Source organism: Podarcis melisellensis (assembly GCF_964234715.1).
Source record: "Podarcis melisellensis genome assembly, chromosome: 9".
NCBI classification, from domain to species: Eukaryota; Metazoa; Chordata; class Lepidosauria; order Squamata; family Lacertidae; genus Podarcis; species Podarcis melisellensis.
In genome coordinates, this window is record NC_138541.1 from 73152319 (window position 1) to 73166216 (window position 13898).

Consider the following 13898-nt stretch of genomic DNA (forward strand, 5'->3'; position numbering starts at 1 on the left):
ATTCTCATTCTTTGGAGGCTTTAAAAGTAAGTCAGTGGAGCAGTGCGGTGGAAGGCCTATGCTCAGGTGTGTGATCTGGTGCCCAGCACTGAAACATGAAGAACATGAGAAGAAACATAAGAACATGAGAAGAGCCCTGCTTAATGGTGAAGGCAGGGCACAGCCATCACGGCTAGGAGCCATCACAAGTCCTCTGCTCCTTCCTGAATTTCTTCAGTCCTTTTTTAAAGCCATCCAAGCTAGTGGCCATTGCTGCCTCCTGCTGAAGGGAGTTCCATAGTTCTTGCGTTGTGGACTTTCTTTGATCAGTCCTGAATTTTCCTACACTCAGCTTCATTGGAAGTCCATGAGTCCTAGTGTTATGGCACTCTGACCATTACACTGTCGGAATACTGCCGGGGAGATGGGGGCATTTAGCAGGCCCCCAGCTGGCTCCAGCCACCGGCCAGCAGCCGGGCGATCTCCGGTACAGCATCAATCAGCGACACGAGCCTCAGATACGTTTAGAGACTCGGCACGCTCTTATCAGCAGAGTGAATAAGTTCTCACAACGGAAGCGGCAGACAGAGACATGCGTAAGCATTATTTACAGGCATTTATTCAGCATAGTTCAGGAACAAAGGCAAAACATGTCTCCTTCCCTTCGTGTCCAGCAAAACAGCAGGAAAGCAAAAGCAATATACAAACGGAAGTTCCCAGCAGACTGCTGGAATGTAAACAGGCATGTGACACACAACAGTCATGCCCGAACTTTTTTTTTTTTAAAAAAAATTATTGATTTTCACAAAATTAAGAAACACACTAACAAATAAACAGACAAACATAAATCATAACCTTATTAAAACTAATCTTCTTAACATTGTTCAGTGACTTCCTCATATCCCCCTAGTTGAATTTCAATGGATATCATTTTAACGGTTTTCCAAATCAAAGTTCTTAAAATCTTAACTTAATCACTTAACATCAGTCTTTCTTACCAATTCAGCATTAAACATAATAATTCCTCACATTACTTATTTAAGTCCTAAGCCTAACTGGTAATTGCGAGCTTTTTCCAATTAAATTAACTTAATGTATTTAAATAGTCATTGAATTTCGTCCATTCTTCCTGGTACTCCTCCTCATTCTGGTTGCGGACTCTTCCAGTCAGGTCTGCTAGCTCCGAAAAGTCCATCATCTTCATCTGCCATTCTTCCACAGTTGGTAGTTCTTGTGTTTTCCACTTCTTAGCTAGTAATATTCGAGCAGCAGTTGTGGTATACAAAAATAATTTAACATCTTTCTTGGGCAATTCCAAACCTTTCTTTGTGGACTTTATTTGATCAGACCTGAATTTTCCTACACTCCGCTTCATTGAAAGTCCCTGAGTCCCAGTGTTATGGCACTCTGACCATTACACCACCACTGGCTCTCTGTCACTATGGTGTTAGAACATCTGGCCTGGAACTTCCCTACTGTCTGCTTTGAGGGTGGGGGCATATTGAGATTCAGAGTCAAGTGACTCCACTAGCTGAGAGATCTATGGCAATCCTGTGGGAAATCAGAAGGGATAAAGCCAAACAGAGGAGCCCCAGGGGAATGCAAACATCAGTGATCCTCAGTACAATTAAGGTATCAGGATTAGGAAAATGGGCTCAAAGAAGTCTCTTTAACAATGGCATGCAGGAGAGCAATGCAGACAGAGGATGGATTATGGTAAATAAGAAAACAGACAGGGACATCACAGATGCAAGGTTATCAGTGGCTCATCTGCTGGCAAGGACTGCATCAATTGGACCTGCCAACAGCTGATGGATTAAAACCTGGGCTGTGGGAGGATTAAGGCTTTCTGGGAGATGATCTATAATGAAATGAAAAAGGTATTTAAATATACCTTTCTGAAGAAACCAGAGGCCTTTCTCCTGGGCATGGTTGGCCAATTGGTGCCAAAGAAGGATAGAACTTTCTTTATGTATGCTACAGCAGCAGCAAGAATACTCATCGCAAAGCATTGGAAGACTCATCGCAAAGCATTGGACAGGACTTACCCACCTTGGAAGAATGGCAGATGCAAGTAATGGACTACATGGAAATGGCAGAAATGACGGGCAGAATCCGAGATCAGGGAGAAGAGTTGGTGGAAGAAGATTGGAAGAAATTTAAAATCTACCTACAAAAACATTGTAAAATTTTTGAATGTTGATGACATTGAAATGAAATGAATGGGTTCTAGTAAAAAAGGTAAAATAAGAATATGAAAGAAGGGATAGATATTAGATAAAAATCAGGAACAAACAATATGTGAAGAAAGATAACTAAGGATAAAATTAATAAGAAGGAATTTGCTATTTAATTTTAAATTGGAATACAAGAAAGGGGGGTGTGAGGAAGTCAAGAAAATAAGTTTATGAACGGTAAGAAATTAAAGAGAGGGATTTTTATTTTTAACCTTTTGAATTTTTTTTTAGTGTTCTAATTTTTTCTTTCTTTCTCTCGTGTTTTTTTTCTTATATGTTAATTGTTTGTTTTTCTGTATTATGTTTGAATGTTTATATGTTTGATTGTTTATATGCTCTGTGTTGTTTTTTTATGTAACTTCTTTCTTTGATAAAACTTAATAAAATATCATAAAAAAAACCTGGGCTGTGGGACCTAAACAAGGTGATAGGCTCAGCACACAGTGTCTTGTGCATTGATAGCAAAGTTGCTTATTCTGAGTGTTGCCAAACTGGCATCACCTATGCACAAGAGGGAGGTAACAGCAGGCTTCTGCAGAAGCACAAAAAAAGCCTTTCATAAGGCGTGGGAGAAATGGGGCAGGGCGCAGAATAAAACTCCCCAAAAGCCCGATGAGAACTGAGCATCCTCAACAATATATGGAGTGCTGCAGGTTCCCCGTTCTTCTCTTACATTGTGGAAGTTGTTGCATAGCTTAATCATACGGGGTTGTATTTTAAATGCTGTCATAAGGTGCTCTGAGCAATGTGTTACTGCAGTAAGCCGCTTTGATATTCTCTTTTTATGGCATTTTATTAATTTTTATTTATTTTGTAAAATGTATGCACCTCTTGATTGTAAAACAAGCCTCAAAGAGGTTTACAAAAAGAGAAGAAGAAAAAAAAAATCACATCAATACTTTAAAACATACAAAAAAACAAAAAACACACACTAAAACACATTAAAATTCACATCAGTATTTCTAAGCATCTGCATAGGCCTGCCAAAAGAAGAACATTTTTAGCAGGCACCAGAAAGGGTGCGATGCTCTCCTGGGTCCGATGCTCTTTGTTTTCAAAGATGTTTCTGATGACGTTCCCAGCCTTGGAGAACCCGGGACAGGGATTCTGTGGACAGGAGGCAACAAAGAAGGGCTTTTGTAGGACGCCAAGAGCATCAGCAAGGCAAGCGGCAATAGCCCTCCTGCAAGCCATGAGTGTGTGCGGCAGATAACAGGAATGCCTGAGCACAGCCTGGTAGAATCATTTACACAGGAAGGCCTTGGGCTACAGAGCAGCATCTGTAAATCTTGTGTCTCCGTGACCTCTAGTTACTGACACTCTTTGCTCTTCTCCAGGGAGACATAGACCATAATTGCTTCGGAATGAGGGCCAGCCATTAAGACTGACCCAGCTGCCCTTTCTTTCACCCTGATTCCAGGGCCAACTTGAAGCAAACAAACTATTTCAATCGCTAGAAACCACAGGAAGGGAGATGGCTCTTGTGCTCCAGCCTTCTTGCAGGATTCCCATAATGGGCATCTGGTTGGCCGCTGGGAGGACAAGGTGGAATCTAGGCACATATAAAAAATGTTGTGAATATGTTTTTTTGAAAAAAAGTTTTGGAAAATATATTGAATTTGTCATAGCTCACCATTGCCATCTAGTGTCGCATTTGTATAAAGCACTTTACAACACACAACGCTTTATTTGCAGCTGTATAGCTGGGTAGAATCATAGAGTTGGAAGAGACCACAAGGGCCATCGAGTCCAACCCCCTGCCAAGCAGGAAACACCATCAGAGCACTCCTGACATGTGGTTGTCAAGCCTCTGCTTAAAGACCTCCAAAGAAGGAGACTCCACCACACTCCTTGGCAGCAAATTCCACTGTCGAACAGCTCTTACTGTCAGGAAGTTCTTCCTAATGTTTAGGTGGAATCTTCTTTCTTGTAGTTTGGATCCATTGCTCTGTGTCCACTTCTCTGGAGCAGCAGAAAACAACCTTTCTCCCTCCTCTATGTGACATCCTTTAATATATTTGAACATGGCTATCATATCACCCCTTAACCTCCTCTTCTCCAGGCTAAACATGCCCAGCTCCCTTAGCCGTTCCTCATAAGGCATCGTTTCCAGGCCTTTGACCATTTTGGTTGCCCTCCTCTGGACACGTTCCAGTTTGTCAGTGTCCTTCATAGTAATCATTGATACTATTTTATTATTGATATTATTATTGATATTATTATTTTTGTATTTTGCTTTTATTATTATTTATGTGGAAATTGTTCAATTTCATTCTGTACTTTTTATGTTTTGTTTATTGTTTATGACTGCTTTTGTTATGTTTGTAATTATGTAATTTTTACATGTTATATAAGCCGTCCTGAGCCTGGTTCCTGGCTCAGGCTTCCATAAAACCCATTTGTTGAGGGCCTGTGAAGAAATGCAGCCAGTAGCTGAGGGTCTTAAAAAACCCGGGGAAGTTATGAGAGTTGACAGCTGTCACATCTAAAGGGCTGTCACATGGAAGATGGAGCAAGCTTGTTTTCTGCTGGACCCAAACCAATAGATTCAAGTTAGAAGAAGGGAGATTCTCATCTGTTGTTTACAGGAAAAATTTTCTGACGGTGAGAGCCATTCAGCAGTAGGACTGGCTTCCTCAGAAGGTGGTAGACTCTCTTTCCTGGATGGTTATCTGTCAGGGATGCTTCAGTTGAGATTCTTGCATCTCAGGGGGTTAGACTAGATGGCCCTTGGATCCCTTCCAACTCTACAATTCTATGGTTCTATGCTTTTTCTTCCAAGGCTCTTCCCACACACAGGTGCCTCCTTTTCGCCCTGTCTGGAATAGAAAATTTGGGCATGTTGAAGGGGCAAACTGGCCCCTGAATCCCATTGTCTGCATTTACCCCTTGAAATGCACCAGGTAGTCCCTGGTGGTTTTTGGTGGGGGTTGGAAGGTTTCATAGGCGCCGACTCCATGGGGCTTGAGGGGGCCCGAGCCCCCTCAAAAATTCGTTTGGGGGGCTCCGCCCCCCCAATAATCTCCGGCGCCCCTCCAGCAGAGCGCCATCGCCGCCCCTCCCCCAGCCCAAAATGCACAGGGAGGGGCGGGCTGCATGCCTCCTGCCCTCCCTCCCGAGCAAAAGCTCCACCCAATTTCCTTTGGAGCTGATTAATAGGCTCTCCCCTATTCGCTCACGAGGAGGCGGCGCCACTTTATTTGCATATTCATGAGCTTATTTATTATTCATGAGCTTTCCCGGGCCCCCCCAATATTTTTTATAAGTCCGCGTCCCTGGAAGGTTTGCAGTTGAGTCCATGAGATCATGCAAAACAGTTTCTTTGCAGACATGGCAAGATTAATAGATTCCAACATATGAAGCTCATCACAGGCATCAAAGACTCCCCAAGCAATTTGTAAAATAAATAAATAAGTGTGCAGGAGAAAACACTGAACAAATATATATATATGGTGAATGAGAGAGAGGAAAAGAGGGAGATCATACAGGGAAATTTCTCTTTGCTAGCATATGAAAGGCATACAAAATTACTAAAGGGAAAGGAAGCTGTGGGAATATATATATTTAGAATCTAAATAAACCTCAGGCTGGCAGGAAATGCGAAGCTTTTAACTTTCTTGTAGTCATTAATAAGGAGTTTCTCATCATCACCCTTCCCTCACCTGGCTGTTGGTGAGAAGGAAAAGGGCCAGAGGTGTGTGAAAGAGAGCTAGAAGCAGACAGAAGCCTGAGTGGGAGATGCATGCTTGATCTCTGCTTAAATCCAAGACTGTGACTTAGGGAGAAGCGAGACCTTCTTGCGGGGTTAATGCTGGGAGCCCCTCTATCATAGGCTCAGGCTGTATATATGTGTGTTAATAAACCATATATCCTAAAGACATAGCAGTCTCCACTGTCCCTCATTCCAAGGAAACTGAACTCTGGGTAAATGCCTGGAACACCAGGAATCTCACTTCACTCATAGATTGTGGTGGCAAGCAACACTGGTGTCAAAAGTGGGGTTCATTTTTCCTGGAGGAAGACCTGTGTACCTGAGTCAAGGTGAAGGGAGGAACAGGTATACCTCTAGAGCAGTTCAGATTGATGGTCCAGCAGCAAAGCCAGGAACAAATGGAGCAGCAAGGCCACTCGGATCAACTGATGGACAAACTGGATCAACAGCAGACAGAGACAGTGGTTCGATAAAGTGGAGCAGCCTCAAGCAGAGTGTGGGAGAAGCCTCCTTGGAGAAAAAAGTCAGAGACCTGCCTGATGAGATGCTAGGTAAAGGTAAAGGGACCCCTGACCATTAGGTCCAGTTGCGGACGACTCTGGGGTTACGGCACTCATCTCGCTTTATTGGCCGAGGGAGCTGGCGAAAAGCTTCCAGGTCATGTGGCCAGCATGACTAAGCCACTTCTGGCGAACCAGAGCAGTGCAGAGAAACCTTCCTGGCGGAGCAGTACCTATTTATCTACTAGCACTTTGATGTGCTTTCGAACTGCTAGGTTGGCAGGAGCAGGGACTGAGCAACGGGAGCTCACCCCGTCGTGGGGATTCGAACCGCCGACCTTCTGATCAGCAAGCCCTAGGCTCTCTGGTTTAGCCCACAGCGCCACCCATATCCCAGGATGAGATGATACACGGGGCCTAAAGTGATCCAAGAGCCCAGCTGTAAGGCAACCAGATAGAAGGGATGGCTGAAGAGATCCAGGAGCTGAAGGCAAGGGGGAAGACGACGCCTTGGAGAAAAGTGAGCTGGCTGGAGCTGAGGATCTGCTTCTGAGTGATTTCTTCACCCACTCCCTGGGAGCCTGCTGTGGAAGAAGGAGTACAGGATGAAAGGCCAGTGAAGGAGGAGGGGAGCCAACTGCAATGACTTGAACTTAGTGGCACATTGAATACAACCCAAGATTGTGCATGTATAGTAAAAGGTAAAGGTAAAGGTACCCCTGCCCGTACGGGCCAGTCTTGCCAGACTCTGGGGTTGTGCGCCCATCTCACTCAAGAGGCCAGGGGCCAGCGCTGTCCGAAGACACTTCCGGGTCACGTGGCCAGTGTGACATCGCTGCTCTGGCGAGCCAAAGCTGCACACGGAAACGCTGTTTACCTTCCCGCTAGAAGGCGGTCCCTATTTATCTACTTGCACCCGAGGGTGCTTTCGAACTGCTAGGTTGGCAGGCGCTGGGACCGAGCAACGGGAGCGCACCCCGCCGTGGGGATTCGAACCGCCGACCTTTCGATCGGCAAGCCCTAGGTGCTGAGGCTTTTACCCACAGCGCCACCCGCGTCCCTGTGCATGTATAGTAGGGAGAGGCAAACATTGGTACTTACCGTGATAAGTTCCTTCTCTGTAGGGAGAAGTATGATCCTGTGTGGGTTGTCACTGCCCATCTCACCACTGGCAGGAAGTAACTGGTTGTTTGTTTGTGGGGGGGTTTCAGAGTATACCTGGGGAAGGGACAACCCCTTTATCTCCAGTTCAATTTGTGCTTAAGCAGGTAACTGTACAGTCAGGAATAAACAACTGACAGACTAAAAAAGAAGGAAACCAAATATGGAAGACACAGGATCTACCCACTCTGGAAGAATGACAGATGAAGGTGATGGACTATATGGGATTGGCAGAAATGACTTGCAGAATCCGAGACCAGGGAGAAGAGTCGGCGGAAGAAGATTGGAAGAAATTCAAAGACTATTTACAGAAATATTGCAAAATCAATGAATGTTAGAACGATGTCGGATAGAAATTAAGTGGTTTCCAGCTGTAATGTTTTAAGAGAATATGGAAAAAAGGTTTAGAAGTAGGTTAAAGCTTATTGATAAGGATTTGCTGAACTAACAATTTGAATTGGAATACAAAAAAGGGAGGTATGAGGAGGTCTGGGAAATAAGTTAAAGGAAAATAAGTTATGGAAAATTTGTGTGTTTTTAATTATTTTTATTTTTGTATTTTTGTATTTTTGTTATTTTTTCTTTTTTCTTTTTATTGTATTAATATTGAAAATTCTAATAAATATCTTTTTTAAAAAAGAAGGAAACCAAATAGCTCGGAGCAGGAAATTCAGCAGTCCCAGTGGGACATGCCTCTCTGTTGCCTGGACTCCCATCCCAAGCTTGCCGTGTAGATAGGACTGGTGAAGAGGAGAAGGGGGACGATGTCGCTGCCACCAGTATGTGCTAAAGAGTGCTAAAGAGCAAGAGGGACGGGGAGATAGGAGGCCCCTGAACATTGTGGGGAGGTACGTCTGGCCCCCTGGGCAACCCTCCATGCTCTGTGTTTGATGACCTCTCCCATGTACACAGCAGGACAGTGGACGCTCGGGTTGCGAACGTGATCCGTGCAGGACGCATGTTTGCAACCCGCAGCATTCGCAACCCGCAGCAGCACATCTGCTCATGTGCAACCGCCGAAACCCGGAAGTAAGCTGTTCCGGTACTTCCAGGTTTCAGCGGTCCGTAACCCGAAAAAACGCAACCTGAGGCATCTGTAACCTGAGGTATGACTGTACCTGGGAGGGCCGGTTCATATTTCTCCCTACAGAGAAGGAACCTATCATGGTAAGTACCAACGTTCGCTTCTCCTATAGGAAGGGAAATACGATCCTGTGTGGGATGTATCTCAGCAGTTCCCAAATCAGGTGGGAGCCGCTGTGGTCCTTACCTCTTTGGTGTTAAACACCTGTTGAACCACTCGCCTCCCAAGGAGACCTCCGCTGAGGCGTAAGTATCTAGCTTGTAATGACTCATGAAGGTGGAAGGCAAAGGTCAAATGGTTGCCCTGTATATGTCACACAGGTGTCACACATCTAAACCCTACAGGGGTTGTGATTCAGGTTGCAGAACCTTGTGTAATGTTTGTCTCCATTTGCTGATTCAAGGCAGGAGTTTATTGTGAATGGGCTTTATTCTTCTGGGTTGTTCTATTTTAAAATTCAAATTCAAAATTTTACTGCTGTAAGCCTCCCAGGAAAAGCTGCATAGGAATATTGGGTGCTGTCCAATGCACTCCTTCTGCTAGTGTAATGATTTATGCTTGTGCAATGGAACATTTCCCCCTTTCCTACATTCCCCCACCATGTGCACTCTGTGCCTTCCCGTTTGCTCAGGCAGGTTGCAGGGAAACCCCAGAACAGATTTAGGGGGGCTGCAGGAGGGGTGGGGAGGAAAGGAACCCATTGCACTAATGGAATGAGTGACTTAGTGCTGCTTTGGATAGAAGTCATACGCTTATTTTTTAAAAAAAATGAGAGTGCAATGAACTTATCCACATATGTGGTGGGGATATAAGAATATTCAGAAGTTCTGGAAGCAAAAGTTCTCTTTTTTTTAATAAGATATTTATTAAAATTTTTAGAGGTACAAAAAGAGAAAACAAAAAACATCATTTTAAACAAAAAAAGATAAAATACAAAAAATAAAAAATAAAAATAAAAAAGAAAGAGCAGAGAATTAAAATCCATCAAGCAAAAAGAAAAAACAAGGAAAAATACAACAAATCTTCCCATTACTTATCTTTCATTAGCTTATTTCCCTGACCTCCTCGCACCTCCCTTTTTTGTATTCTAGGTCAATTATCCATTCCAGCAAATCCTTTCCCTCTTTTCGAATTTTTGTCCTGTAATTTATCTTGATATTAATATAACTTTACTTTCCCTCCTTTCACCAATTAACAGTCTGTTTTTTCCTAAATCTTTGTAACATTTCTGCTAAAATCACATAAATTCATTCCAACGTCATTCTAACATTCATTAGTTTTGCAATGTTTCTGTAAACAGTCTTTAAATTTCTTCCAATCTTCCTCCACCAACTCTTCTCTCTGGTCTCGGATTCTGCCAGTCATTTCTGCCAGTTCCATATAGTCCATCACCTTCATCTGCCATTCTTCCCGGGTGGGTAGATCTTGTGTCTTCCAATACTTTGCAATAAGTATTCTTGCTGCTGTTGTAGCATACATAAAGAAAGTTCTATCCTTCTTTGGCACCAATTGGCCGATCATGCCCAGGAGAAAGGCCTCTGGCTTCTTCAGAAAGGTATATTTAAATACCTTTTTCATTTCATTATAGATCATCTCCCAGAAAGCCTTAATCCTTGGGCACGTCCACCAAAGGTGAAAGAATGTACCTTCAGTCTCTTTGCATTTCCAACATTTATTATCGGGCAAATGATAAATTTTTGCAAGCTTGACTGGTGTCATGTACCACCTGTAGATCATTTTCATTATATTTTCTCTTAAGGCATTACATGCCGTAAACTTCATACCTGTGGTCCATAACTGTTCCCAGTCAGCCATCATAATATTATGTCCAACATCTTGTGCCCATTTAATCATAGCAGATTTCACCGTTTCATGGAAACAAAAGTTCTCTGCCATGGAGATTGACATTATTGTTGGCAAACAGGTCACCTTGGATGCTAAATTGAGTCTCTCATCCATCTTGATTGGAGCTGAAGCTAGCCTTAAAGATAAAGGTAAAGGGACCCCTGACTGTTAGGTCCAGTCGCAGACGACTCTGGGGTTGCGGCGCTCATCTCGCTTTATTGGCCAAGGGAGCCGGCGTACAGCTTCCAGGTCATGTGACCAGCATGACTAAGCCACTTCTGGCGAACCAGAGCAGCACACAGAAACACCGTTTACCTTCCCGCCGGAGTGGTACCTATTTATCCACTTGCACTTTTGACGTACTTTAAAACTGCTAGGTTGGCAGGAGCAGGGACTGAACAACGGGAGCTCACCCCGTCGCGGGGATTCGAACTGCCAACCTTCTGATCGGCAAGCCCTAGGCTCTGTGGTTTAACCCACAGTGCCACCCACATCCCACAATGCTGGCCTTACACCTCAACAAATAATTCTATACTTGCTGGTTGCTGCTCATCTAGGGATCTCTGGAGGAAGGACGCATCCTGTTTCTCTCTGGATTGAGGGTTTTAGGAAATCCTGCTTATTACCATTTCCAAAAAACTGACTTATAAACTATGTGTTGCCAGGGATGAGGTGGGCCCCTCCAGCTTCTGCTTGGGGTGATTTGTGATTGATATGACCAAACACTCTTATAGTTGGCACATTCCTACTAAAAGAGTTTATTTGGCAACATTTGTGATTATTTAATAAGTTACATATAAATATGAACCTTGTACCCCACCATGGAATATATTTTATGCTACTCATTCTTTTTTAAAGCTTTCTACGAGGGTGGCACTGTGGGTTAAACCACAGAGCCTAGGACTTGCTGATCAGAAGGTCGGCAGTTCGAATCCCCGCAACGGGGTGAGCTCCTGCCCACCTAGCAGTTTGAAAGCACGTCAAAGTGCAAGTAGATAAATAGGTACTGCTCCGGCGGGAAGGTAAATGGCGTTTCCATGCGCTGCTCTGGTTCGCCAGAAGCAGCTTAGTCATGCTGGCCACATGCTGGCTGGCTCCCTCGGCCAGTAAAGCGAGATGAGCGCCGCAACCCCAAAGTCATTTGCGACTGGACCTAACGATCAGGGGTCCCTTTACCTATGATCATTATTATTTTTATTCTGCTATTTTGTATTGCTCTTTTGACTGTTTTTATTCTTTTTTTTTACTTGATGTTATGTTTGCTTGCTTTTGTTTACTGCATTTGCAAATCTCATTAAATAAAAACGAGTGTCTCTAAACCTGCATGACTAGCTCTTGACATCTTTGTGGTGCAGGGCGTTCTTGGAGAACCAGGAGCAATATCTGTTCAGAACCCAGATGCCCCAGTCCTGCATTCTTCATATCCACACCACGTTCAGTGGATTTGATTTTATAACCATTTTCTTCTGTGAAGATTGTCCTTGGAGGAAAATAATAGGGGAAACTATCTTGTGTTTTCCAGAGTTCCTTCATCGCTCCTGAACACAAGAGCTCCATGATTGACCTAAAAGAGGTGAGTGTGGCTCAAGCCACCGTGTTTTCTGATTTCATGATCAAAAGCATCGTTTGCTCTTGAGGGATGTGTCCCCTTGACTGTCTACACTGCTGTTTGGCCAGGCCACCTCTCAGGGTATCAATGCTGCTCTCTGTTTTCGCAGCACCATCAATATATTTTATTTTATTATTTCATGAGATTTATACACAGCTTGGTTGTTTAAAAAAAAAAGCAAAGCAGCTTACAAAAAGACAAAACAAGAAAATCAATAATATTGTGCATTGTAACATACAACATACAAAAGTTAAAATACGGAACAGATTAAAGTTACCTCTACATTCTATACATCTGTTTTTAAGCCGGCGCCAAAAAGAGCACAGCAAAGGCAACTTGCTTGATATCAATTGGCAGGGAGTTCCAAAGTACAGGCGCTGCAGAAAGGGTATTGTGTGGCCCCTGTAGCAGTGGCAATTCCAGCGATAGAAGTATAGACGGACAGGTCCCTGCTCCAAGGCTTCAAAGAGGAAGCCACTCTCTTGCTTTGCCACTGATCACTAATGATGCTAATAATTTAGGATTATTAAACATCTATGGCCACATCCCCACTTGTCTGTTTGGCTGAGGTGAAGCATATCCTTAACAAAGATACGGATTTGCTGCTTCTTCTTTTTTGAGTGTTTTTGGAGTTACTTTTCTAAAAAATTATAATAACTTTGGCTTGTCAATATTTACTGACTTATTACAATAAGCCCACAACTCACACAGGGGTTACGTTCCAGGGATCATACCTAAAGCCAAAACTGCAGCTGTATAGTTAAAACACATTGGGTTCAATGACAGGTGGGATTGCCAAAGTCTTTCCCCCCAGATGCACGACCCCTTTCTGCCCCACCCTTTTAAAAATTATTTTGCCAAGCATGTAAAACTGAATATGCACAGGCTTAATGTACTTACTAATTATTTTTATATTACATTTATGTCTCACTTTTTCCTCCAAGCAACTCGGGGTGCCCTACGTGGTTCTCCTCCTAATTGTACCCTCACAGAAGATCCGCTAGGTAGGTTAGGATGAGAGCAAGTGACTGGCCCCCAATATCACACCCAAAGAGCTCAATGGCTGAAAGGGCGGGGATTCGAACTCTGGTCTCCCAGGGCCTAGTCTGACACTCTAACCACAGCACCACTACTGGCCTGTTGTCTGCGTGAAGTACTCTTCCCATACTTTGTGAGACTAAAGCACATTTCTGTGAAATCTTACAATGCGCAGACAGGGTGAAGGAGCAGGGCCAGCTGACAGGATGAGAGTTGAGGAGCAGCAAAGTATATCTCTGCCTCTGTCTCTCTCCTCTGTGCCCTGTCTCTGAAGGTCCGGGCAAGGGGCTTGCAAATCTACACCCAGCAGTGTGCCCCCTTGACCTTAATTGGTCCCACTTGACCTATTTAATCTAGCAGAGAGCCAGGGGTGGCGTCATGGACAGAGTGATGGACTATGAGCTGAGAGAGACCAGGGTTCAAGTCCCCGCTCCACTGGCTGCAACCTCGGGGGCCAGTCACTCTTGCCCTTCAGCCTGTCCTACCTCACAGGTATGTTGTGGGGGTTCAATGAGGAGGTGGGAGAACCATGTATGCCACCTTGAGCTCCGTGGAGGGAAAGGTGGGATATAAATGCAATAAATAATTAAATGAAATAGATAGCAGAGGAAATATAACTGGTTGGGTCTAAAGCAGGGGTAGGCAATTTAAGGCCCGGGGGCCGGATGCGGCCCAATCGCCTTCTCAATCTGGCTGGCAGATGGTCCAGGAATCAGCGTGTTTTTACCTGAGT

General features: G+C 44.0%; 1 protein-coding gene across 3 annotated transcripts in view; it reads left to right on the forward strand.

Annotated features, from left to right (window-relative positions):
- Window positions 1–13898, forward strand: part of CCDC33 (coiled-coil domain containing 33) — a 153264-nt gene that overhangs the window by 109859 nt on the left and 29507 nt on the right. For all 3 annotated transcript variants that reach the window (XM_081925556.1, XM_081925557.1, XM_081925558.1), the window contains one exon: window positions 12041–12091. In XM_081925556.1, the coding sequence (XP_081781682.1) occupies window positions 12041–12091 (51 nt within the window). The remainder of the gene's footprint in view (window positions 1–12040; window positions 12092–13898) is intronic.